This window comes from Argentina anserina, chromosome 3 (genome assembly GCF_933775445.1).
Source record: "Argentina anserina chromosome 3, drPotAnse1.1, whole genome shotgun sequence".
Taxonomy (NCBI): Eukaryota; Viridiplantae; Streptophyta; class Magnoliopsida; order Rosales; family Rosaceae; genus Argentina; species Argentina anserina.
In genome coordinates this window covers 19,087,346-19,110,874 of record NC_065874.1, presented here as the reverse complement: position 1 = coordinate 19,110,874, position 23,529 = coordinate 19,087,346, and the positions used below count along the sequence as shown (strand labels likewise).

The following is a 23,529-nucleotide window of genomic DNA, read 5'->3' as shown; positions in this document are numbered from 1 at the left end:
ATTTAGGGTTATTGGTGGTGAGTATGTGTTTTGGCAGAGATTTGGCTAATACTTGGCACAAGTATTGATGATTAACTTTTGTCCATGCCGTGAGGTACATATAGAAGAACAATCAGCCGTCATGCCGTCCCTTTTATAGAGCTGGAATCCAATATGGACATTGAAATCTTCTTTGATATGGTTTCTGATTCTTGAACTCCAAGTCCAACTCTGAATGACAAATCAAATCTGAATGGGAGACACCTTAGATAACTCATAGGACAACAATCTTCTAGAATAGACGACATAGCTTTTCCTTCTCCATCTAGGAATGTGACACAACCTCACTTCTCTTTGTCCATCTAGAATTTGTTTTTTCTAAAAAGAATCTGCAATTAGAAATAAGGAAAGAACAAGAATAGTAAAGTAGAGTTCTAGTCGAATAAAAAATCATATCTCAATATGGATTTCTAACACTCAGCACGCTTTCATCATCAAATCACACAGATTCGAATTAAGCTCTTTCTAAACACTTATTCTAACAAAATGAACTAAAACACATGAAATAAGAAGTAACAAAAAGTAAGAATAAGACATGTAAACATTAAGAACGTTACACTTTGTGCTCTTATCACAGCTCCAGAATACGAAAAAGTTTGTATGGAAGTGGCTTGATCGTCCTACCTTCTCCCTTAAGATGCTCCTTACTCAGCTTTTTGTATACTTCACGAGTCAGGACCATGCACCACTGACCTAGATCTGGTACCAACTTGATACGAAACACTTTAGGGTTGTTAGCTGCGGAATTGAAGACAACAAAAATACACAACACATGTATTTTCTCTTATTCTTGTGCTTAAATGTTACAATCTTTGTTATCTACGTATTTTCTACAATAACAATAACTGTTTCACTATGGTTTAGGCTCCAAGCTTAAACCCTCTATTTATAGTCCAAAAATATATAAATCCTAATGCAACTAGAACACTACTCTTTATCCTAGTTAGACTATCTATTCATTTCCAACTAGAAAAGAAATCCTAATTCCTAAAAGCTAAAGGATACACTTATATCAAAAAGAGTACTAAAGAGCATGTGAATGATGCCCTCTTATATAAGGATTGCCATTTAATTTACATGTGGACATTACACAATGTCAAAATCAACTTCCCACTATCAAGTATTAGGTATCATTTCCACAATTATCTCTTAATTTTATTTATTTAATTATTTATTTTATTTTATACCTTACAATCCCTATGTTTATATGTGAAACTGATGTCAGAAGAGTAAATCTGTTAATTTGTAATTTGATTGTACTATTCTGCTCATTTTATAGTAATAGAGATAACAATGAATTGGTGCATCATACCCATATAAATGTGGAAATTAGCAGGTAGCCTATGCATCCTAGTCCTATAACATAATAATAAAAACATAACAACATCAAATAAAACATAAAAAATAAAAGTAAAATGCAAATAAAAAGGTCCCAACATGTTGGGGGTTGACCCCAATCTCAAACTTGGCCTGAAACTCATAACCGGACCATAACTCAAGCCTAGATCCCCGATGTGGTTCTAACTTCCACAACCAAGCCAAAGCCTAACCCTGGTCCGCTGTGAAGAACCACTGCTCGACCTCAGCCCAATTGCATCCACATATGAGTGATCCCAAAAGAGACGGGTCCATGTTGGAAAGAACCTCCAATCTAACTTGAGTCCACCCTCCGCCATCGAAAACCAACAAGTTTAGAAAGAATCTAGTCGTGCTGCCAACGACACTGAAACCAAGTCATTATTCCGAAAAGAAAGTAGATGTCAATTTAGAAACCACCATCATAACCAACTCCTTCAACATAACCAAATTCAATATGTTAACCAGATTAATTTGGAAAAACCCAATTTTACTATCCACGCTGCTAAAGCCACCCCTAGATCTACGCGCTCTCCCTTGCCACATGAGACCTGTCACAAGGGACTCAAGACCTATATACATGCCTAGCACAACGGTTGGGTGGGGTACGGAGGAGATGGAGAGGAGAGAGAAATACAAAAAGGAAGAGAAGAATATGCCAATGTCAAATGATAGATAGATCATAGTCCTACCAACACGTTTTTTAATATAAAAAAAACTTTAAATGTTCGCTCAACATCGTTCTAACATAATTTCTTTTGTTTGTCAACGATAATTTTTTTACATGAGAGTCATGAATACTTGAATAGTTTGCATTAGTGTGTCAACCACTTAAGATATACTAGTTTCGTACCCATGCAACGCGATGCACATATTTTGATCGCATGAGTTTGTATAATTTTATTTGAAGTGTATTCTTGAAAGACAATCATTTTATGTAATTTTGTTTCTTACGAATGATAGTTTTGGTATAACACATTAGTGAAACATTCGTATTTTTACATAATTGTCTTTCTGTCTATTTGTGAGGATAAAATTATAAAAATATAAATTTGGTAGTTTACAATTTGATTCTAAATTGTAAACTGAGCTGGACGTGCGACCTAAGTATAGATGTTTAGACACAAGTCTGAATCTTTGTTTCAGAAGACCGAACAACTAATTCAGAGATAGTGAACACTGTATGACTCATTTGTTGAGCTACGTGGGGCGAACTTCCTATCGAATCCATCACCAAGATGTATGTTGGTATGTAGTTCTCTAAGATCCAATTTTGGTTCCATGCACCAGGGTAATGAAAGAGCGTGTCTCTTACTCAGCTGAAAACAAACTTGGGTATCAGACAAATCTCCAAGTGTTAATAAAAGCCGTCCTCAACCTCATGAAATCCCGAAATATAGCATGAAGGGTTAAGACTAATATTAACAAAAGTGACTTTATCTATTCTATTTGATTTACAACCTACAATAATCATTCATTCAATCATCAAAACAACAACCTAAGAGTATTTACTATATGTTACAACAAAATAAGATCATCATATACAAATTTACAATATGAACAGTGAATTCAACATTAAAGATTGGGGATACGGCAACGACGTCATTTAATGAAAGCGTTAGAATTGCTCATCAATATTAACCTTGTAGACAATCGTTAGTAGTATATAACACTAGGGTATCGTTACAAGCCGGGGATTCAATCTAGGGAATGAATCATAGAACCACATAATATCAAACTCACGATTTGGGTTTAAAGATTTTATAAGTTTTGGATTCAATAATAAACAGAAAGATAAATCTTAAGCTATTATATACATGTGATTAATCAATCAATACATAAGCAATCACCAAAACAAACTAAACAAGATAAACGAAACCAAGATCTAATCTCAAACAAATTCATGTCGTGCATCATCTAGAGTAACTTAGGTTCGATCATGCAATTAGGGTCCTCTGAGATTATCATATCACATAGACACTTAACACATTCAAGCATTGTTTCGAGCCTTACTTAAATTCTACACAATTAACCTAACATGCATACTCTAAGCAGCAAGTAAGTGAATCACGTTTATTACTCAAGTCGTTAATCAAACAACCTATATATTATACTCCGAGCAAACATGACAACTAAGCAATCTCTAAGTTAAACAATAAAAACTCACGGAAATAAATTTAAAATCATAAACTAAAAACCGATTTCATTCACCAATGTATTATTCAAAAGTAACATATAATCTCATAGACAACACCATAGTAAACTTAACAAACTATAAAACAATAATCATCTAAGAAGAACAACAACATGATTACGATTTCTAAAATAAGTAGATCATAGAGTTACACTTTGAATTATCCTCTGAGGCTTAAGACAAGATAAAGAGATCTTCAAGGGTGTGGACGTCCTAGGCTTTGAGCTTTGGAGCAAAAGAATGATGAAAGGCTAGTTGAAATCAGATTTATAGTTCTTGGTGGTGAGTATGTGTTTTGGCAGAGATTTGGCTAATACTTGGCACAAGTATTGATGATCAACTTTTGTCCATGCCGTGAGGTAGATATAGAAGAACAATCAGCCTTCATGCCGTCCCTTTTATAGAGTTGGAATCCAATATGGACATTGAAATCTTCTTTGATATGGTTTCTGATTCTTGAACTCCAACTCCAACTCTGAATGTCAAATCAAATTTGAATGCACTACAAAAAATTCCTTATTTAGCCACGGCGCATAACCATTGCAAAAAACTGTTTTGCCGTAGCAAAAGAGTATTTGCGACGGCGTTACTACAGCAACACGTCTGTTGCAAATACTGGCGTGGCCAATACAATTCGCTACGGCAATTAAGCCGTGGCAAAAGAGCATTTGCAACAGCAAACCTTTGTCGTCGCAAGAATTTGCTACGCTACCGTTATAATCGCAATAACATTAGCGACGGTAACGACACCGTTGCAAATAAGCTATTTATGAATTAAAAAAATTAGAATGGAAATATATATGCATTCCAATTTATTTTTGTTCTCTTGTTTTTACATGAAAACCATACAGTACATGAATAAATCTCATGATGCAAAAGGGGATGTTACATTTTTGTTTTTCTCAATAATATTGTTTCAAAAGAAATGGAGCTTCAAGTTTATAAGATAATTTAGCTTCACAAGGTAGTTATCCTCCTCTCCTAATCAATGTCTTCAATTGTCGTGCGGTAACTGCCTGTGCTTATACATGTGGAAACTTCTTGAACCAGCTAATGAACAAATGACGACACCATCAAACAGATTCCCATGAACAATTGAGCCTATTTTGAAACCATCCAGACCCTGAAATCATAAATATAAGACTTACCAACACAAAATCAAACTTAAAGGAAACTATTGTGGATAGTGAGTAGTGTCTAGACCAGAATTATCATTGGACAGATAAAACGCATATGTAACATTATGAGAGATTGTCTAAGGGTCAAGTGAAAATCTATACTGGTATCCTTCGAGCTCAGAGAATATTACTATGATTACAATAATTAAACAGTCCCGGCTCACTTTCTATCGTTGTTGTGCTAAGCAAAGTTTTGAAAGGATTTTAGTTATGACATATTTAACTTGTCTAAGGGAATAAACTGCTCTACTATTCAGAGCAAGTAAGAAGGATCCGCAAATAATAAATTCTTAACAACTACATGCCCAAATGTTCATAACGATAAGTAGTAGACAGTAACAATGACCTGAAATCATGATCCCACTCTGACATGTAGTGTGCTTCATCAACAACAAACAAGCAGATTCCATCACTCAATAATTTTGACCATAAGCTGCAGAAAAATCAATAACGCATAAAGATATTTCTACAAGTAAACAGAACCATCTTTGAAACATACAATGAAAAATAGAAAATGAACTTGACATCATTACAAGTTGTAACCATACATTACTTCGATTCATTACTGACATTCAATATGGGTCTCTTTGATCACTAATTAAAAACACCAACAAAACTAGTTCACTTGATCTTGCATTAAGGATATAAGAGGGCCGAGTGGCCAACAACCATTGAACTTAATCAAAGCATAATGGATTAAGCAGTAGCTAAATCATCCTCTACACCTTGACAATCCCTGCACACCAAATCATTCTACAATAACAAGTGACTAACATAAAAACACACACGTTCTGATTCATTACTGTTTATGTTACTTTGCTTGCTCCTCGATGTTTTGTATCAATTTATGAAGTGGGGAAATATTATTTCAAAGTCATAATTATATCTAATTATACACACAAAATTATCATATACATCCAGTTCTAAAGAAATGTTTGATATAATAAACTTACGACCAAATGTTTTACTGACCTTTTCACAAGCGAGCAGAAAATTCGATTGAAGTTGGGAGTCCTCTTTACTACAGAGGTGAAATATTAATTCCTTCAATTGTGAACCAGCTGTGGTTTTAAACTGAAACATAAAATAACAAAAAGAAAACTTTAGCCATGATAACAAGCTAGAGCTGATGCACCTCCTACAAACCTTAGTTCATCTAAGCTGATAAATCCTGACTACACATATTGCCCAGCTGCATATTTACAAAACTAAAGTCAAGTGATGCAGAATAGACAAAAAGAAGCATTCTCCAGGTCACTTCTTTTTTTGTGTTCCTTCTCTCCCTTCTCCCTGCCATCCCTTTCCTTTCCCAAAATAAACCTTTCTGATCTCATGACAAAAAAATATCCCTTATATATATAACTATAGAAATAAATATATGTCTCACAGTTTACCCAACTAAAAGAAAATATCGAATTACCTAAACAAAATGAAGCAGCTGAACAAAACTACAAAATGGGTTCCCATATAACCACTGGAATCAAGGAACCCAAAGAGAAAAACAAGAACTTGTACAACAAAACACTAATACACCTTCTATCAATCACAAAAAAAAAGAGAACTCAATAAACCTTCTTCGCAAAGTGACCATAGAATCACACAAACAAATCAAAACCAACACTAGAGCAAATCCATACAGAGATTAAATTGACGCGGAAACTATTAATTTGAAGTTTATGGGTTTAGAAATTGCAAAATCAATAGCAAGATTCAACAATTGCGAATCAGGTAGAAACTTACTGACATATCTAATTACAAAATCAAAATAGATAGATTACGAGGTGGAACCCGAAGTCTGCGCCGATGAGGATGCGCCAAATGGGGACGTAAAGGGGATTGAGCCTAACGGAGTTGAGCGGATGGTCACCGGAGAAGAACCTCAAGCGGTGGTGGATGGGTTGAAACCTAAGGGAGAGGCGATAGTGGTGGTTGTAGAAGCTGTGGAGGAGGAGGCGGTGTTGGAGCGAAGGCAGCTGGGGCGGAGGATCCGAATGGAAATTACGAACATATGCGAATCAGATTTGGTTTCTAGGTTTAGACAAGAACAGATTTGGGAAAAGGGAAATTAGGTTTTTTTGGTTAATGACGAGAGAGGACTCACTTACTCACCTTCGACGGCAAGCTGTATAACCGTCGCAAATTATTCTTTCTTTTGCCACGGTGTTGCTTTCCCGTTGCAAATGCTTCACATTTTTACCACGGTGTGATTTTTCCGTCGCGACTATTTGCCACTAGCTGTTTGCCGTTGCAAAAAGAAGACTATTTGCGACGGCATTTGAGCGCCAACGCAAACTAGGGTGGCAAATAGTTCAATTTTTTGTAGTGATGGGAGACACCTTAGATAACTCACGACAACAATCTTCTAGAATAGACGACATAGCTTTTCCTTCTCCATCTAGGAATGTGACACAACCTCACTTCTCTTTGTCCATCTAGAATTTGTTTTTTCTAAAAAGAATCGGCAATTAGAAATAAGGAAAGAACAAGAATAGTAAAGTAGAGTTCTAGTCGAATAAAAAATCATATCTCAATATGGATTTCTAACACTCAGCACGCTTTCATCATCAAATCACACATATTCGAATTAAGCTCTTTCTAAACACTTATTCTAACAAAATGAACTAAAACACATGAAATAAGAAGTAACAAAAAGTAAGAATAAGACATATAAACATTAAGAACGTTACACTTTGTGCTCTTATTACATCTCCAGAATACGAAAAAGTTTGTATGGAAATGGCTTGATCGTCCTACCTTCTCCCTTAAGATGCTCCTTACTCAGCTTTTTGTATACTTCACGAGTCAGGACCATGCACCACTGACCTAGATCTGGTACCAACTTGATACAAAACACTTTAGGGTTGTTAGCTGCGGAATTGAAGACAACAAAAATACACAACACATGTATTTTCTCTTATTATTGTGCTTAAATGTTACAATCTTTGTTATCTACGTATTTTCTACAATAACAATAACTGTTTCACTATGGTTTAGGCTCCAGGCTTAAACCCTCTATTTATAGTCCAAAAATATATAAATCCTAATGCAACTAGAACACTACTCTTTATCCTAGTTAGACTATCTATTCATTTCCAACTAGAAAAGAAATCCTAATTCCTAAAAGCTAAAGGATACACTTATATCAAAAAGAGTACTAAAGCATGTGAATGACGCTCTCCTATATAAGGATTGCCATTTAATTTACATGTGGACATTACGCAATGTCAAAATCAACTCCCCACTATCAAGTATTAGGTATCATTTCCACAATTATCTCTTAATTTTATTTATTTAATTATTTATTTTATTTTATACCTTACAATCCCTATGTTTATATGTGAAACTGATGTCAGAAGAGTAAATCTATTAATTTGTAATTTGATGGTACTATTCTGCTCATTTTATAGTAATAGAGATAACAATGAATTAGTGCATCATACCCATATAAATGTGGGAATTAGCAGGTAGCCTATGCATCCTAGTCCTATAACATAATAATAAAAACATAACAACATCAAATAAAACATAAAAAATAAAAGTAAAATGCAAATAAAAAGGTCCCAACATGTTGGAGGTTGACCCCAATCTCAAACTTGGCCTGAAACTCATAACCGGACCATAACTCAAGCCTAGATCCCCGATGTGGTTCTAACTTCCACAACCAAGCCAAAGCCTAACCCTGGTCCGCTGTGAAGAACCACTGCTCGACCTCAGCCCAATTGCATCCACATATGAGTGATCACAAAAGAGACGGGTCCATGTTGGGAAGAACCTCCAATCTAACTTGAGTCCACCCTCTGCCATCGAAAACCAACAAGTTTAGAAAGAATCTAGTCGTGCTGCCAACGACACTGAAACCAAGTCATTATTCCAAAAAGAAAGTAGATGTCAATTTAGAAACCACCATCATAACCAACTCCTTCAACATAACCAAATTCAATATGTTAACCAGATTAATTTGGAAAAACCCAATTTTACTATCCACGCTGCTAGAGCCACCCCTAGATCTAGGCGCTCTCACTTGCCACATGAGACCTCTCATAAGGGACTCAAGACCTATATACATGCCTAGCACAACGGTTGGGTGGGGTACGGAGGAGATGGAGAGGAGAGAGAAATACAAAAAGGAAGAGAAGAATATGCCAATGTCAAATGATAGATAGATCATAGTCTTACCAACACGTTTTTTTGATAAAAAAAAAGAACTTTAAATGTTCGCTCAACGTCGTTCTAACATAATTTCTTTTGTTTGTTAACGATAATTTTTTTACATGAGAATCATGAATACTTGAATAGTTTGCATTAGTGTGTCAACCACTTAAGATATACTAGTTTCACACCCATGCAACGCGATGCACATGTTTTGATCGCATGAGTTTGTATAATATTATTGAAGTGTATTCTTGAAAGACAATTATTTTATGTAATTTTGTTTCTTACGAATGATAGTTTTGGTATAACACATTAGTGAAACATTCGTATTTTTACATAATTGTCTTTCTGTCTATTTGTGAGGATAAAATTATAAAAAGATAAATTTGGCAGTTTACAATTTGGTGAAACTTTTAGGTGCTCACTTTACAGTAGTAGTAGTAGAGATATGATCAATTATATACAATACCACTTAGGGGAAAGTGAGGATATGATGTGACGGCTTCTTGCTTGGAATTGGAAAAGAGAGCGAAGAAGAGAGTGGTGTAGATGTGTGCGGGGTTAAATTCGCAATCTTGGTTTAAACCTTGAAGTGGGATTGTGAAGTTAAATGTCGATGGAGTTTTGAACATTCATTAGTGGGGCATTTGGAAACTAGGGAATGATTTGCGTGAGTATTTAGAGGTGTTGGCTAAGGTTGCTACGCAGACTAGTGAAGCGGTTGCATCAATAATGGTTTTCAATTTTTCATCCAAGATGGTTGCCGAGGACCCTTGTTACTCACTCAATCCTGCTCATTGTGCATGGATGTATCCTTTCTCCGACCCCGTTTAGAGTGCGATGTCGGCCGCGTGGCAAACTTGGGCTTTTCTGAGGTCTGATTACGGGTCTGGAATACGGGGGAATTTTGTCCGTCTACCGTCAGGTGAAATGACGAAAGTAGGCAATGTACATATAAAGAGCCAAAGAAGACCATAACCTCTTTCTCTCTCCTCGACCCTTCTTCTTCTGGTGATCGCCATTCTCACTGTAAAGCTCTCTTCCTTCTTTAATCCCCCACACTCTCACAGCTCCGGGCTCATTTCCCCCCGGGCGCCATGACTGTCATGACTCCTAACCCTATTGATGTACGCCCCCCCTCTCTCTCTCTCCCTCTACAAGCCTTACATGCGTCTCTCTCTATCTCTATTTCTCTTCTGTGCCTTTATGCCTTGTTTTTATGGTGTATAGAGCTTGGGCGTTTGTTTCAATCTTTCTTGCTTGCTTGTTCATCGTCCTTACTGTGTGTTAATCTCGCTCTATTTGGTGATAAGGAACTGGAATTCGGGACTGTCTAGGGCTTTGCTTTGGGCTCTGTTGAAATTTCGCTATTGCTCTTTGAGCTGTTGCTTTGGATTTTTAGGGTTTTTTTTTTTTTTTGGAATTGATTGATAGGGCTTTTGGTGTGAGGCCCAAATGAACGGCTCTGATTTTGTTTTTGTGATTTGTTTTGCAGCAGGAGGACGAGGAGATGCTTGTTCCGCCTTCGGATTTGCCCGAAAACAACCACCAGCCTATGGAGGGTAATATGCTGATCTGTTCAGCAAGAAAAATTGTTATTACGCCGATTTTTTTGTGTTGATTTTTAGGGATCAAGTAGTAGACTGTGGTTGTGTTTCAACTAAAGAAAAGTATTTGCTAGTGCTAGATCAAACTAGAGATCTCTCAGCTTCTCGGAAATTAGTGTCCCTCTCAATTTTGTTGATGTTTCTCATCGATTACTGCACATTATGTCAATGCTTCATATTGTACTGCTCCAAATTGCTTTTATCTTTTATTGTGAAGTACTACTGGGAGCATGAAAATGAAATTTCTTTACTTTTGTTTCCTTTTGCAAATGATTAGTTGTTGCACAACCTGAGACTGCCAATAATGTGGAGAACCAACCAGTAGAAGATCCTCCCTCATCTAGATTCACATGGAGAATTGACAACTTTTCTAGGATGAATACAAAGAAGCTTTATTCTGACATTTTTGTTGTTGGTGGCTATAAATGGTATCATCACCCGTCTCTTTTTTTTTTTACATTGCGGCTCTGCTTTGATATACTTATTTGGTTTCCTTTAATATGTATCTCTTTGCTTTGCTTTGGCAGGCGTGTGCTTATTTTTCCCAAGGGAAACAATGTGGATCATTTGTCTATGTATTTGGATGTCGCGGATTCAACAAATTTGCCATATGGGTGGAGTAGATATGCACAATTCAGCTTGGGAGTTATCAATCAAGTTCATAACAAGTATTCCGTACGCAAAGGTACCTCCATGGATATGTTTTATACAAATCACCCACTTTTGTGATAAAGTTCATTTTATTTTTTTCAGAACTGAAAAGTAATTTACTTTTTAAAACTGTAATGTGGGTTTCATTTCTAGCAATGAGTTTCGGAGCGGTTTGTCATTTGTGGAATTCAAGAAAGTAGCATAAAATATTTTTTCTTATTCTTGTTGATCTATAAGATTAGGTTGTAACTGTAGTTTGTTAGAACATACTACCCCAATAAAAGTTCAGTTGCATTGGACGAATTCATTTCAGTGACTGTTTGACTATTGGGAATTTTAGCACGTCTTACATAGTTATGTTTTTTCCTTGCCATTTATTTCCCCTAGGCTAGCCTTCACATTTTGAACTTTGATAGTCTCTTAGGATCAAGCTTGAAGTAGTTGGATATCTGGTGGCAACAATTTACCACATTCCTAATTTAATGTTGCCTTCTGTTGTATCCTTATTAAAAAATAAAAAATATGCAGAAAGTACAGTTCAGTGTGGCTATAGATATTAATTCCATCCTAGTTGCATGGTACAGACACACAACATCAGTTCAATGCACGTGAAAGTGATTGGGGTTTCACATCCTTTATGCCTCTCGGTGAACTGTACGATCCCAGCAGAGGTTATCTCGTGAATGATGCGGTTATAATAGAAGCGGAGGTTCTCGTTCGCAGGGTTGTAGATTATTGGACATATGACTCAAAGAAGGAAACAGGGTATGTTGGGCTTAAGAACCAAGGAGCAACATGCTACATGAACTCTCTCCTGCAGACTCTGTATCATATTCCTTATTTTAGAAAGGTTAGCCATGTGACATGTTTTCGTCTATCCCACAGTAACTTTATTTATTTGATATTTGTGAAGAAAACACTGTCTTGTGATGAGGAAAGCTTCCATATTTTGGATTTATTTATTTCAGGCTGTTTATCATATGCCCACGACTGAGAATGATTTGCCTTCACAAAGCATACCATTGGCTCTTCAGAGTCTATTTTACAAACTCCAGTACAGTGACAATAGTGTTGCAACAAAAGAGTTGACAAAGTCTTTTGGATGGGATACATATGATTCATTTATGCAGCATGATGTGCAAGAACTGAATAGGGTTTTGTGTGAAAAACTTGAAGACAAAATGAAGGCAAGTAATATCTTTAAAGTTAAATTGATGACCCCCTTTTTATCTGTCAAGAATCAAAAACCATATATCGAGATTTTGAGCTTAATAAAAATCTTTAAATCTTTTAATTTTGTCTTACTATGATCACAGGGAACTGTTGTGGAGGGAACCATACAGAAGTTATTTGAAGGTCACCATATGAACTACATTGAATGCATTAATGTGGACTACAAATCTACAAGAAAGGAGTCATTCTATGGTACTGCTTTGTGTTTGAAAAATTTATATATTTTTTCCACCCAACCATGATTAAACTTTGCTTGGATAACACTATTTTTTTTTTGCATGCCTGCGACAGACCTTCAACTTGATGTCAAAGGTTGTCGCGATGTGTATGCTTCTTTCGATAAGTACGTAGAAGTTGAACGTCTTGAGGGTGATAACAAGTATCATGCTGAACAGAATGGATTACAGGTTGGTGATTCTATTCAGTTGGCAGGCTGATAATATTGCATGAGCTTATGTGAGTTTATATGTTCATTTCCTTGAGTAAGATTATGGCTGCAGCCATAGATTATTTGTTCTTATTCATGTTAGGTGACTCATTACTGAACCGGAAAATCGTATTCATCTCAGCTTCCTAAACTCTAACAATCTGCTCTTGAACTGCCTAGCTCTCACCACCCTGAGAAAAAAAACCGTGTTACTGTTCCTCCCTCCCTCCCTCATGAAAATCTGGACTTCAGTTTGGGATAGGTGCTTGATCATGGCACTGATGGCTGCAAAGTTAACCCCTACCCCTACCCCTCCCAACCTCTCTCTCTCTCTCTCTCTCTCTCTGTGCTGACTGAAGGCAGAGTACCTTTCAATGTGATTTTTCAGTCAGCACAGAGAGAGAGAGAGCATTTATTTATGCATTTGATCCTACAGGATTATTTAATTTTAACCTTTCACTCCAAAAATATGTTTAGGTTGCTAAAGATTGGGTTGGATATTAATAGCTGCAGCTGTATGTTGTCCTTTTCTTGTGAGCTATTATTCTTGATCAAAGTGCTGCTGGACTTTATTTGTTCTGCCGTGGTGGGAACTCCGTCCCAGAAAAGCCAAATCTTATTTTCAGTGTCATTTGCACAATAATCTGAGTGAACATATTAAAATCTTGCCTCCCAAAAAGGTAAACAAGGGATGAGTGTGGAGGATGGTAACTAACAAAGATTTGACATTGCCAATAAGCTAAAGGAATTTAAAGTTGTGTTGCTATTGTCGTTTAATGAAAACTGAAGGAGTAATAGATTTCACAGTGCTTAGAGTTTCATTTTCTCGATGGTGGAAAACTTATGGATTCATAAACCTAACCCCAAGTTCCTAACCGTATCTGCTGACACGCGAGGATAAAGCGAGTTCATAAGTCACTCCAGTAGAACAGATTATAATTTTTTATTATTTTGCTTAAATTTACAGTTTTAAGAGCATTAATAAGACTTGTATTTGTGAAAGATTTCTCCATTGTTGTTTGCTTTGTGGCTGGACTGTAACATCCCATCTCTAATGGGCCAGTGCAGTGTGCATCGGCAACAAGCATATTTTTTGTCCTTTTGTTTACTGGCTATCATGAGATAGTTGCTTTGCATCAGACTTCTTGATGACCATGTTGTGCTTTTCCATAATATTTCAGGATGCTAAGAAAGGTGTGCTCTTCATTGACTTTCCGCCTGTGCTTCAACTTCAACTGAAACGGTTTGAGTATGACTTTATGCGAGACACCATGGTGAAGGTTGGGATTTACATCACTTCCTTAAAAAATCATTATATATTATTTGTGCATTATTATCATGAATTTTCTTATTGTAGTTTAATTTCGTATTCCTGTTAGTAATTTGAGTCATTGGATTGGAACTCATGGTATGTATTCCCTTTGTAAGTTAATACACAATTGCATCTCCAAATTAAATGTATAAAATGTAATCTCTATAGTGCTGAAGTCTTTTATTGATTCTTATCAAACATACACCAAAGGAAGTAAGCCTGATGCATTCTAGAATGTACAACCTCAAATATGTACGAAATTTTATCAGTTTGGCAGTCAGTTGGGTGAAGTCTAATATAGTCAATAATGACTCTGGTTGCTTCATGATATATTTGCCTCTTAAGGGACATCATAATTCAATTAATTGTTTCTTTGCTTCATGATATATTTATGATTAGGTTGGCTGTTGTGGTTTGAATTTTAATCTACAAAACTTGCTTCAACATCACAGAGTAGTGCTCTTATTTTCACTCTCATTGTGTAGATTAACGACCGTTATGAGTTCCCTTTGCAACTTGACCTTGATCGAGAGAATGGAAAATATTTATCACCTGAATCTGATAGGAGTGTTCGTAACCTTTACACACTTCACAGGTAATATGTCAACGGTTTTACCATCTATCATAATTACAGACCATTCTGCTGAAGTAAATCTCATAGTTAAGTTTTGTTGTGATACATAGTAATTATAATTGTGTGGTCCAATTAGACAATCAGTGGTAGAAATATGGGAAGTGATCCAGGTCCTGATTCTCACGTTTAAAATTCCAGTGCTGGCTTTTCATTTTTAGTTGAACCCTGTTTCTGACGTCAGCATCTTAATATGGTCATACAGTTTTTGCTGCGAGGATACTTTGACTGAGATCTTGCAATTGCCTGGACTAGTAAATATTTTGCCCAATGCACGTGTTTCCCTAGTTGTCAAAATGAAAATTTTCTCTTACTTTGTATCTTTAGTATACAAGCTTGCTCACCAAAAATTAAAAACTAGATGATTTTCAATTAGTAAGTGCATACCCTATTTTTTCGTGTAAAAGAGCATATTGTGTAACTAGGAACATTTAATCAATTCATGTAAACATAGATATTTGTCCTTAGTTTCATTTTGAAATAGATAGGAGTTTAACTCATATTGAACCTGGTGAAAAAAAATTTCCTCATTAAATTCCGTAATTGAATCGATTCACAAAACTTGTTGAGATTGCTTCATTTTAACTTTTTAATATTCTTACCATCTGGAATAGATAGGATTGTATTGTACTTAAGTGTTTGGTGGTTGTTTGCAGTGTATTGGTACACAGTGGTGGGGTTCATGGTGGACATTACTACGCTTTTATCAGGCCAACGCTTTCTGATCAGTGGTGTGTATCCAGTTCTTCATTCATATGTGTAGACACTTTGTGTGTGTGGACAACTTAACATTGATTTGACGATTTTATTACGTCTATCTTTAGTTGTGGATATACATTTTTGAAAGTCTCATAAGCATGTATTTATGCAAACTTTCTCTTACCGAGAATTATGAAAAATGCATGCATTATTCTACTATTGCCGAGCATTATTCTACTATCATGCCGTTAAGATTTGTGTTTCTTAGGTACAAATTTGATGATGAGAGAGTAACAAAAGAAGATATAAAGAGGGCACTGGAGGAGCAGTATGGTGGTGAGGAAGAGGTATGCATATCTTATTCTTCATGGACTATTGCCTTTTTTACCTGCTCAGATATAGTCAGTCTATTGTCTTCCCTGAAGTTCGGGTCATTTCTCATAATTTGCATATGGTATGACAGCTTCCGCAGACAAACCCTGGATTTAATAACACTCCTTTCAAATTTACAAAATACTCAAACGCGTACATGCTGGTGTACATACGTGAAACTGACAAGGACAAAATAATCTGCAATGTTGATGAGAAGGACATTGCTGAACATCTACGGGTGAGATCTTGTTCTTACTGCAAAGTTTTGTATTTGAGACTTAAAGTCCGATATCAATTCAGTAAAATTTAGAACATTGATGAAGAAAAGACATGGAAAAAAAAAGCCTATGCTTTTTCCCGCATATATAGCTGTATTAATTTGCTCACAATTGACAACTAATAGCTCTTCAAATGTTCACTTTTCTCATTTTCAAATTGTCATGTGACTCATATCATACTCTTTCAAGTGGTCATTTGAGTGTATACATATCTGGATGTATGCATTTACACATATCTCTATCTATGTACACATTTCACTATGTATGTCTTCTGACAGATAGTGTAAATTGAAACATTCATTTGTCTCAGGAGAGGTTGAAGAAAGAACAAGAAGAAAAGGAGCATAAGAAGAAAGAGAAAGCAGAGGCACACCTATATACTATCATTAAGGTTCATCTGTTCAACCTCTTGCTACTTAATCTCTGCTTTGTTTGTGCAATTGTTTTCTCTGGCGTAGTAACTTAACTACCTTCAGGTTGCCCGGGATGAGAACCTAGTGGAGCAAATTGGGAAGGATATATATTTTGATCTTGTGGATCATGACAAAGTGAAAAGTTTCCGTATCCAGAAGCAGATGCCTTTCAACCTTTTCAAGGTATGATCCAAATTTTTTTTTTGTGCTAATTTTTCTGTAATTGACATATTGTTTCATGCAGTAGAGAATATGCAGTTAAGAATTTCTTTTCTGCTCTCTTTTTGCCTGTGTAAAGTGTCTGGCTTAAAAATTCATGATACATACATATATATATATGTATTGTTATAGTTATAGTTATATGGTGGGGTATATATAAGGATTGATGCATTCCATTTGTTTTCTTTCCATTATACTCTTATATATCTTTTTTAGATTGTGTCTGTTTTGGTGACATAATATAATACTTACCATCATCATTTGGTTTTCTTATTCGACATTTTCTTTTCTGAGTTTCGCTACCAGATTCATTTATCTTGAAATACAAACTTCTGAAGCAAACTTTCAAAAAATTTCTTATAAAAGAGGACGGGCCCAATTTAAAACCTGATCATTCTGCTCCTTTTTGTAGGTAAGTTTTTATTTTTACATGAAAAAGTATTTGGGGAACTTGTTTAGTGATAACATCTAAGCAGTCTTTTTAAGGCATCTGAAGGAAAAAATTACTCCAGATGAATAGAGTACGGGGAAACATTGTAAATTGGATTGTTTTGCATTGTTCACATATATTGTGGCAGTTCCCTTGAAAATTTAGCATAATTAGTTTGGTAGAAACAGTAATCAGCTGAGTTGAAAAACATATTGTGTCCAAAATTGTCCTAGCGGATATTTGTTTATATATTGCAAATTGTTATTTTATCCTACTGTTTTCCTCATTCTTCATCAAAATGACTTCATCCAGGAGGAGGTTGCTAAGGAGTTTGGCATACCAGTGCAATTTCAGCGGTTCTGGCTTTGGGCAAAGCGTCAAAACCATACATATCGTCCAAACCGTCCATTGACACCTGTGGAGGAAACACAATCTGTAATTATCTATTTTTTTTCTCTTTTCTTCTGTTTCAAGTTTTTTTTCTCTGTTGAAGCTATCTTTTGCATTGCTAAACGTCTTTATCTGTTACTGCTTGCTAAGATTCCTGGTTTACTATTTCCAGAATAATGTGATGGTGGCCCTGTGTTTGCTTGTTTATAGGAGTGATATGCATATGGATCCATTCTGATTCTTGAATTTTTGTTTCTTTTTATTTGTTGTTAGGTTGGGCAGTTGAGGGAGGTATCAAACAAGGTTCATAATGCAGAACTAAAGTTATTCTTGGAAATAGAGCTTGGACCGGTAATATTGCCTTGCATCTAGACTGTAGTTCTTCCTGAAATGAACTATTCTGCTTATTATCTGATTTTTGCATCCTCGTTCAGGACTTGCACCCTATTGCTCCACCCAACAAGACAAAGGATGATATTCTGCTCTTCTTTAAGCTTTATGATCCTGAAAAAGAAGAACTACGGTACTTAGATGTCTTTTGGTTAGCCTTTCTTGTAGTAATGTAAAAAAGAATATTATGTCTGATATAATGCTTGTTTTTCTATACTATCCAGTTTTGTTGGAAGGCTTTTCGTGAAGAGTACTGGTAAGCCAGCTGAAATATTATCTAAATTAAATGAGCTGGCTGGCTATTCCCCTGATGAGGAGATTGACCTTTATGAGGTTTGCATCAAGCATCCTTTTCTAAGAACCTTTTTGTGTAATTTCTAGACAACGTTTCAAGCACATCTTCATTTTCAAACTGCATATGGGGGCAAACTGTCATGTAAAATATGCCGCATTTTTCTCTTGTAGGAAATTAAGTATGAGCCCACTGTTATGTGTGAACCCATCGACAAGAAATTCACATTTCGAGCCAGCCAGGTTTTATTTTGATATTTTGAACTTTCACGAACATCTGTTGCTTGTCAATGTTTTATTTGTTTGGGCTGATTGTTTTGAGTTTTACTTCTGTGTGTTTTGCAGCTTGAGGATGGAGACATTGTTTGCTTTCAAAAACCAATTTCAGTTGAAAGTGATCAACAGTTCCGGTATCCGGATGTTCCATCTTTTCTGGATTTTGTGCACAATCGCCTTGTAAGACTTTCAACACTTTAATTTACTCTATGGGAACTGCTGGTTTTATTTCGTCGTGCTTTACTACATTTGGCTTTTCTATGATAGCAGACTCTAGTGAATTTAAACCAGAAACTGTTTGTCTTTTTAAAATTGTTTTGCTTCATGTTTTCCCCTACTATTGTATTCCAAAATGAGCTGGCTAGTGTGCTGAATAATGGTTTTATTTGAAATAAAGCATCCCTACCCAAACCCCATTGGCAAGGATAAGCCCAAGATCTTACATATCATGCAAGAGTTAGAAATTTTTAGTGGAGGATCATGCATTATTCGGTGTTTTTATTTGTTTCTTGGTATTTCTAAGATGGGAATGCTATTTTACAAAACATGGTTGTTTGTTTTGAGGCCTGATTCATGAATGTCTATAATCATTGTAAAATTGAGACCATCTTCCTAATTGACTACTGTTTGTGATTGGGATGTACTTGGTCGAGGTGTTTTGTATTTAATTATATATGATGTGTGACCAATTTTGTCTTTCAGGTTTACAGCTTTACCGTGACTTAAAATTTTATAACTGATTTGATTTGTGATAGGTTGTTCATTTTCGATCATTTGAGAAACCCAAAGAAGATGATTTCAGCTTAGAATTGTAAGTTTTATTGGTTGGTGGTTATGATAATTTATATATCACTGCTATATAATCTTAAGGTGTTTCAGTAATATTTTATTCATAACTTTTCCTTGTTGATTTTAAAGGTCAAAACTTCATACCTATGATGATGTTGTGGAGCGAGTAGCTCAACAACTTGGATTGGACGATCCATCCAAGATTAGGCTGACCTCACATAACTGTTACTCCCAGCAACCCAAACCTCAGCCAATAAAGTACCGTGGGGTAGATCGTTTGACTGATATGCTGGTACACTACAATCAGGTAATGTTCTGTAATGACTGTCCTAGGTGATGTGTTGTTTAATTGGTGACATTTTCTTAAAACTAGAATATCACTGATTCTACAACAATATGTGACAGACTTCAGATATATTGTACTATGAAGTGTTGGACATCCCCCTGCCTGAATTGCAGGGGTTGAAAACCCTGAAAGTTGCATTCCATCATGCCACCAAGGAGGAAGTGAGTATTCCAGTCAGATCTGATAAAATTATGATTGATTAGTGTTAATTTTAATCATGTTTTGGCGTTTTTTCCTTCACCAGGTGGTTATTCACACCATTAGACTGCCAAAGCAGAGCACTGTGGGGGATGTAATCAATGATCTTAAAACTAAGGTGAAGGTTTTAGCCTCTTGGCACACCATGCTATCCACCAACTTCTAACCCTCTATAAATAAATGGCTATCTATAATACTTTGTACCATTTTTTGTTATGGTTTGTTGAAAATTGTATGCTTTGTCGTAACTAGTGTGTTTGATTTTGGATCAGGTTGAACTGTCTCATCCAGATGCAGAGCTTAGGTTGCTCGAAGTTTTCTATCACAAGATTTACAAGGTCTGACTTGATCTTCCCATGAAAACTACTTTCTGACTACGTACCTCTGATGTGTGTGTGTGTGTGTGTGTGTGTGAGAGAGAGAGAGAGAGAGAGAGAGAGAGAGAGAGAGAGAGAGAGAGAGAGAGAGAGATTGATGTGTTTATATTTTTGTTGTGGGATCAATATCTCCTATCCAAAGTAAATCATTTTATACCATCCATGCAGACTAGGCTTGTGGAACTGTCAACCAAGTTTTGGCTGGTTTCATTTTCTTGTCTGAGTTGTCAATTCTCAACTTGGATTTTGGGTAGGATAGAGCTGTCTTATCATTCATATTTGGTGGCGGAAGAAACTTTTTTCTTTTCTTTCTCAGGGTTCAGTGAAGTATTTAAATAAGCTTCACCTCGCATGTATGCCCATGCTCTCTTTTGCCATTGATCAAGATTAATGATATCTAGCACACTAAGTTTTGTGGTGTGTGAACATGGGAGAAGAATCCCATCTGTCATTTTATTAAAGCATCAGTCAAACAGGAAGTGCTCCATCAGTGCGTGTATACTAGAACATGCATGATAATAAAATATGCTTAACATACTTTATATTCATTTTATCATACAGTAATGCCTATGCCTTTTAATTGGTCTGGGTAATCCAACTCTTTCGTTCTTCCTGATTTCTTGTCTATTTATTGCCAAGTTGGCATATTGAAAGAAAGGGAGTCGGGCACTTTTGATCCTTCTTGTCCACTTTTGCAATTGTATAGTGCAGCTTAGGAATAGCACATGATTGTTATTTCTCTTTTTCCATTGTTCTTTAATCATGCTGTGACACATCTGCAGGTCTTTCCTCAAAGTGAAAAGATCGAAAACATAAATGACCAATACTGGACATTACGTGCTGAAGAGGTCTTTCCCTCTCCGATATGTACTCCTGGTTGACTTAATGAGTGGTCTATATTGATCTTTTACTGTGTTATGCGTAGGTTCCAGAGGAAGAGAAGAATCTTGGTCCTAATGACCGTGTAATTCATGTCTACCACTTTACTAAAGACACTGCTCAGAATCAAATGGTAGTTTCAACTACATTGTAATTAAAATATTAATATTTCTCTTTTGATGTTTAATTGCTTGCCTTCAATCAAATTTTTTTATATCGTATTGATTAAAACTTTTTCCATACTTCCCCAGCAAATTCAAAACTTTGGGGAACCTTTTTTCCTGGTTATACATGAAGCTGAGACCTTGGCTGAAATAAGAGTTCGCATACAAAAGAAGTTACAGGTTGCAGATGAGGAATTTGCGAAGGTAAAATCTAAGTTGCCTTGCAAACATTAATATTAGATTAAATTTTGTCTCAACTGCATAAATTTATGTTGTTGAATTGCGTATTGCTACTTTAAGCTAGTTTATATTTCAATTTTGTCCTATGCCAGTGGAAGTTTGCATTTCTTTCGCTAGGTCGGCCAGAGTACCTTCAGGAAACTGACATTGTTTCTAGTCGGTTCCAGGTGTGTTTATCGACCATAAGTGTTACTATTTTGTGTTTCTGTTTTGAATTATATTGCTTCTATTTTCTGTTTTGATTTGAATTTCATTTGTTCTGTCCATCTTCCTACAGAGAAGAGATGTTTATGGTGCTTGGGAGCAGTACCTTGGGCTGGAGCACTCTGACAGTACTCCTAAAAGATCTTATGCCGCTAATCAGGTAAGATGCAGCTTCTGTTTCATTTTTTGGTTTTCCCCTGAAATGTGTTCGCGGCTTTTGGCTTACAGCAGTTCATGTAGGCCAAGTTATTCACATATTTGAGGCCAGATAATATTTGTGCTTGGACAAAATTGCATTGTGATTTCACTTTGCTGTTGTTTGCAGAATCGCCACACATATGAGAAGCCAGTAAAAATCTACAACTAGGATGCAGTGCGTCGAGTGCACTTTCTTCATTCCAGGGACGAATTTGGTGATCCTGTACATCATTTGGCTGTAGAAGTGGGAAAGTGGTGAAACGCAACTGTATAGCCTGGAAGGTGTCAGCAACTGTATAGCCTGTAACAGTAAATAAACAGGATTTTTGAACTAGTGAATGTGTATACAGGGTATAGTTTGGTCCTTCTGGTGTTTGGTTCGTGTTTTGTTCACTACTTCAAGTTAGGTAGGAAGATGGGGTTGTATAATGGTCCATCAATTAGTTTCTAAACATGTTTTGTAAAAGTGACTTCCGGGGTACTGCCATTGAGGGCTATTCTTAATTCAGTGTAGTATATAGATACACTTGTCAAGAGTCAAGACAGGCGTGTTTCAAATCTGTTTCAACTAAGATCACCTACAAACATGTCAGTTTAGCCTCGTTACATGAGTTCATGTCCGGTAGTAGCAAAAAATAAATAAATAGAAAGTGAACCATTGTTGACAATGTATACCCCTAATAACCCTGTTGTTAACTTCAGGTTGTCTTATTCATCCCGTTCTCCGTGAACTTGCTTAGCACGCATGAGGCTGTAGTTGAAAAAATAGAAAACTGAGTCTAGAATAGGATTTCAGAGAATCCCAGAGCCTGATGAGAAGGTATCGTTGTGTTGCTTTCCAAGTAATGGAACCGCAGTTCGATATTCATTTCATGATCAAGTATTTAACGGAAGAGTGTGGTTCAGTTGGGATGTTATCTCTGTAATCTGTATGGTTGTGGAATTGATTTGTCTGACCAATTCTTTAGACCGTATGCCTCGTTTGTCTGTGAATTCCAAATGAAGATAGAGTTATAGTTTCCAACACGATTAGTCTGAAGAGTCTTAATCTCTTTCACTGGAATCTTAAAACTTCTAAGCACACCAATAGCCTCAGAAGGTTGCTCCATGAGACACGCCCATGAAAACCTACTAATGTTGTGAGGAAGAAACCCGTCACTAACCTCTTTTGTTGCAGTCTTCAACCCATTAATATTAAGATGACTATAGCGCATATCAACAAGCACGGCACATACGACATATGCATAATTACCAAGTTTGCATAGTCTTTGAATGCCGAAAGGATACATATGGTAGGTTGTTTGGTAACTTAGAGCTATCAACCCCCTCTCTGGATGCATATTTTGATCGCATCCTCCTTCCGAAAACGGATGAGATTGCTTTTCAAGTCTGGGACGTAGAAAATATCATTATGAAGGTCAAACCTTTTGCTCATATATATAAGGTGAGTAGGTGATAATCAGTTAGACTAAGGGTCACATTACTTACATATTTCAATCTTCAGTTTTTAGGTTGGTCACTTGGGTAAATTTTCAGGAAATTGATGACGTTATCTTTCATTGGGTTTAGCCGTTTAGGCCGTATCTTTTGTACTTT

The 23,529-nt window shown here is 36.1% G+C and overlaps 1 protein-coding gene and 1 long non-coding RNA gene across 4 annotated transcripts; one reads left to right on the top strand and one right to left on the bottom strand.

The window, feature by feature from the left end:
• Window positions 1-4,382: 4,382 nt before the first annotated feature.
• On the bottom strand, window positions 4,383-6,861 carry LOC126787974 (uncharacterized). 3 transcript variants are annotated; one of them, XR_007671320.1, is made up of 4 exons: window positions 6,508-6,861; window positions 5,740-5,841; window positions 5,114-5,200; window positions 4,383-4,712 (listed from the first exon to the last, which is right to left on the bottom strand). It is a non-coding gene; the product is annotated as an uncharacterized LOC126787974 (long non-coding RNA). The 3 variants fall into 3 exon arrangements; XR_007671318.1 differs by having other exon boundaries at window positions 6,546-6,861; XR_007671319.1 differs by having other exon boundaries at window positions 6,556-6,861.
• Window positions 6,862-9,923: 3,062 nt separating this feature from the next.
• Window positions 9,924-22,474, top strand: LOC126788960 (ubiquitin C-terminal hydrolase 12-like). The gene is made up of 32 exons (XM_050514994.1): window positions 9,924-10,046; window positions 10,415-10,481; window positions 10,804-10,954; window positions 11,054-11,211; window positions 11,762-12,027; window positions 12,146-12,364; window positions 12,494-12,602; window positions 12,702-12,817; window positions 14,019-14,117; window positions 14,635-14,744; window positions 15,437-15,511; window positions 15,748-15,826; window positions 15,943-16,089; window positions 16,440-16,520; window positions 16,606-16,725; window positions 17,504-17,626; window positions 17,855-17,932; window positions 18,016-18,104; window positions 18,196-18,304; window positions 18,437-18,505; window positions 18,608-18,718; window positions 19,294-19,349; window positions 19,457-19,634; window positions 19,733-19,834; window positions 19,918-19,989; window positions 20,144-20,209; window positions 21,031-21,096; window positions 21,174-21,260; window positions 21,379-21,495; window positions 21,624-21,698; window positions 21,809-21,895; window positions 22,061-22,474. The coding sequence occupies exons 1-32, from the start codon at window positions 10,017-10,019 to the stop codon at window positions 22,100-22,102; spliced, it is 3,354 nt and encodes a 1,117-aa protein (XP_050370951.1). The 5' UTR covers window positions 9,924-10,016; the 3' UTR covers window positions 22,103-22,474.
• The last annotated feature ends 1,055 nt before the right edge of the window (window positions 22,475-23,529 follow it).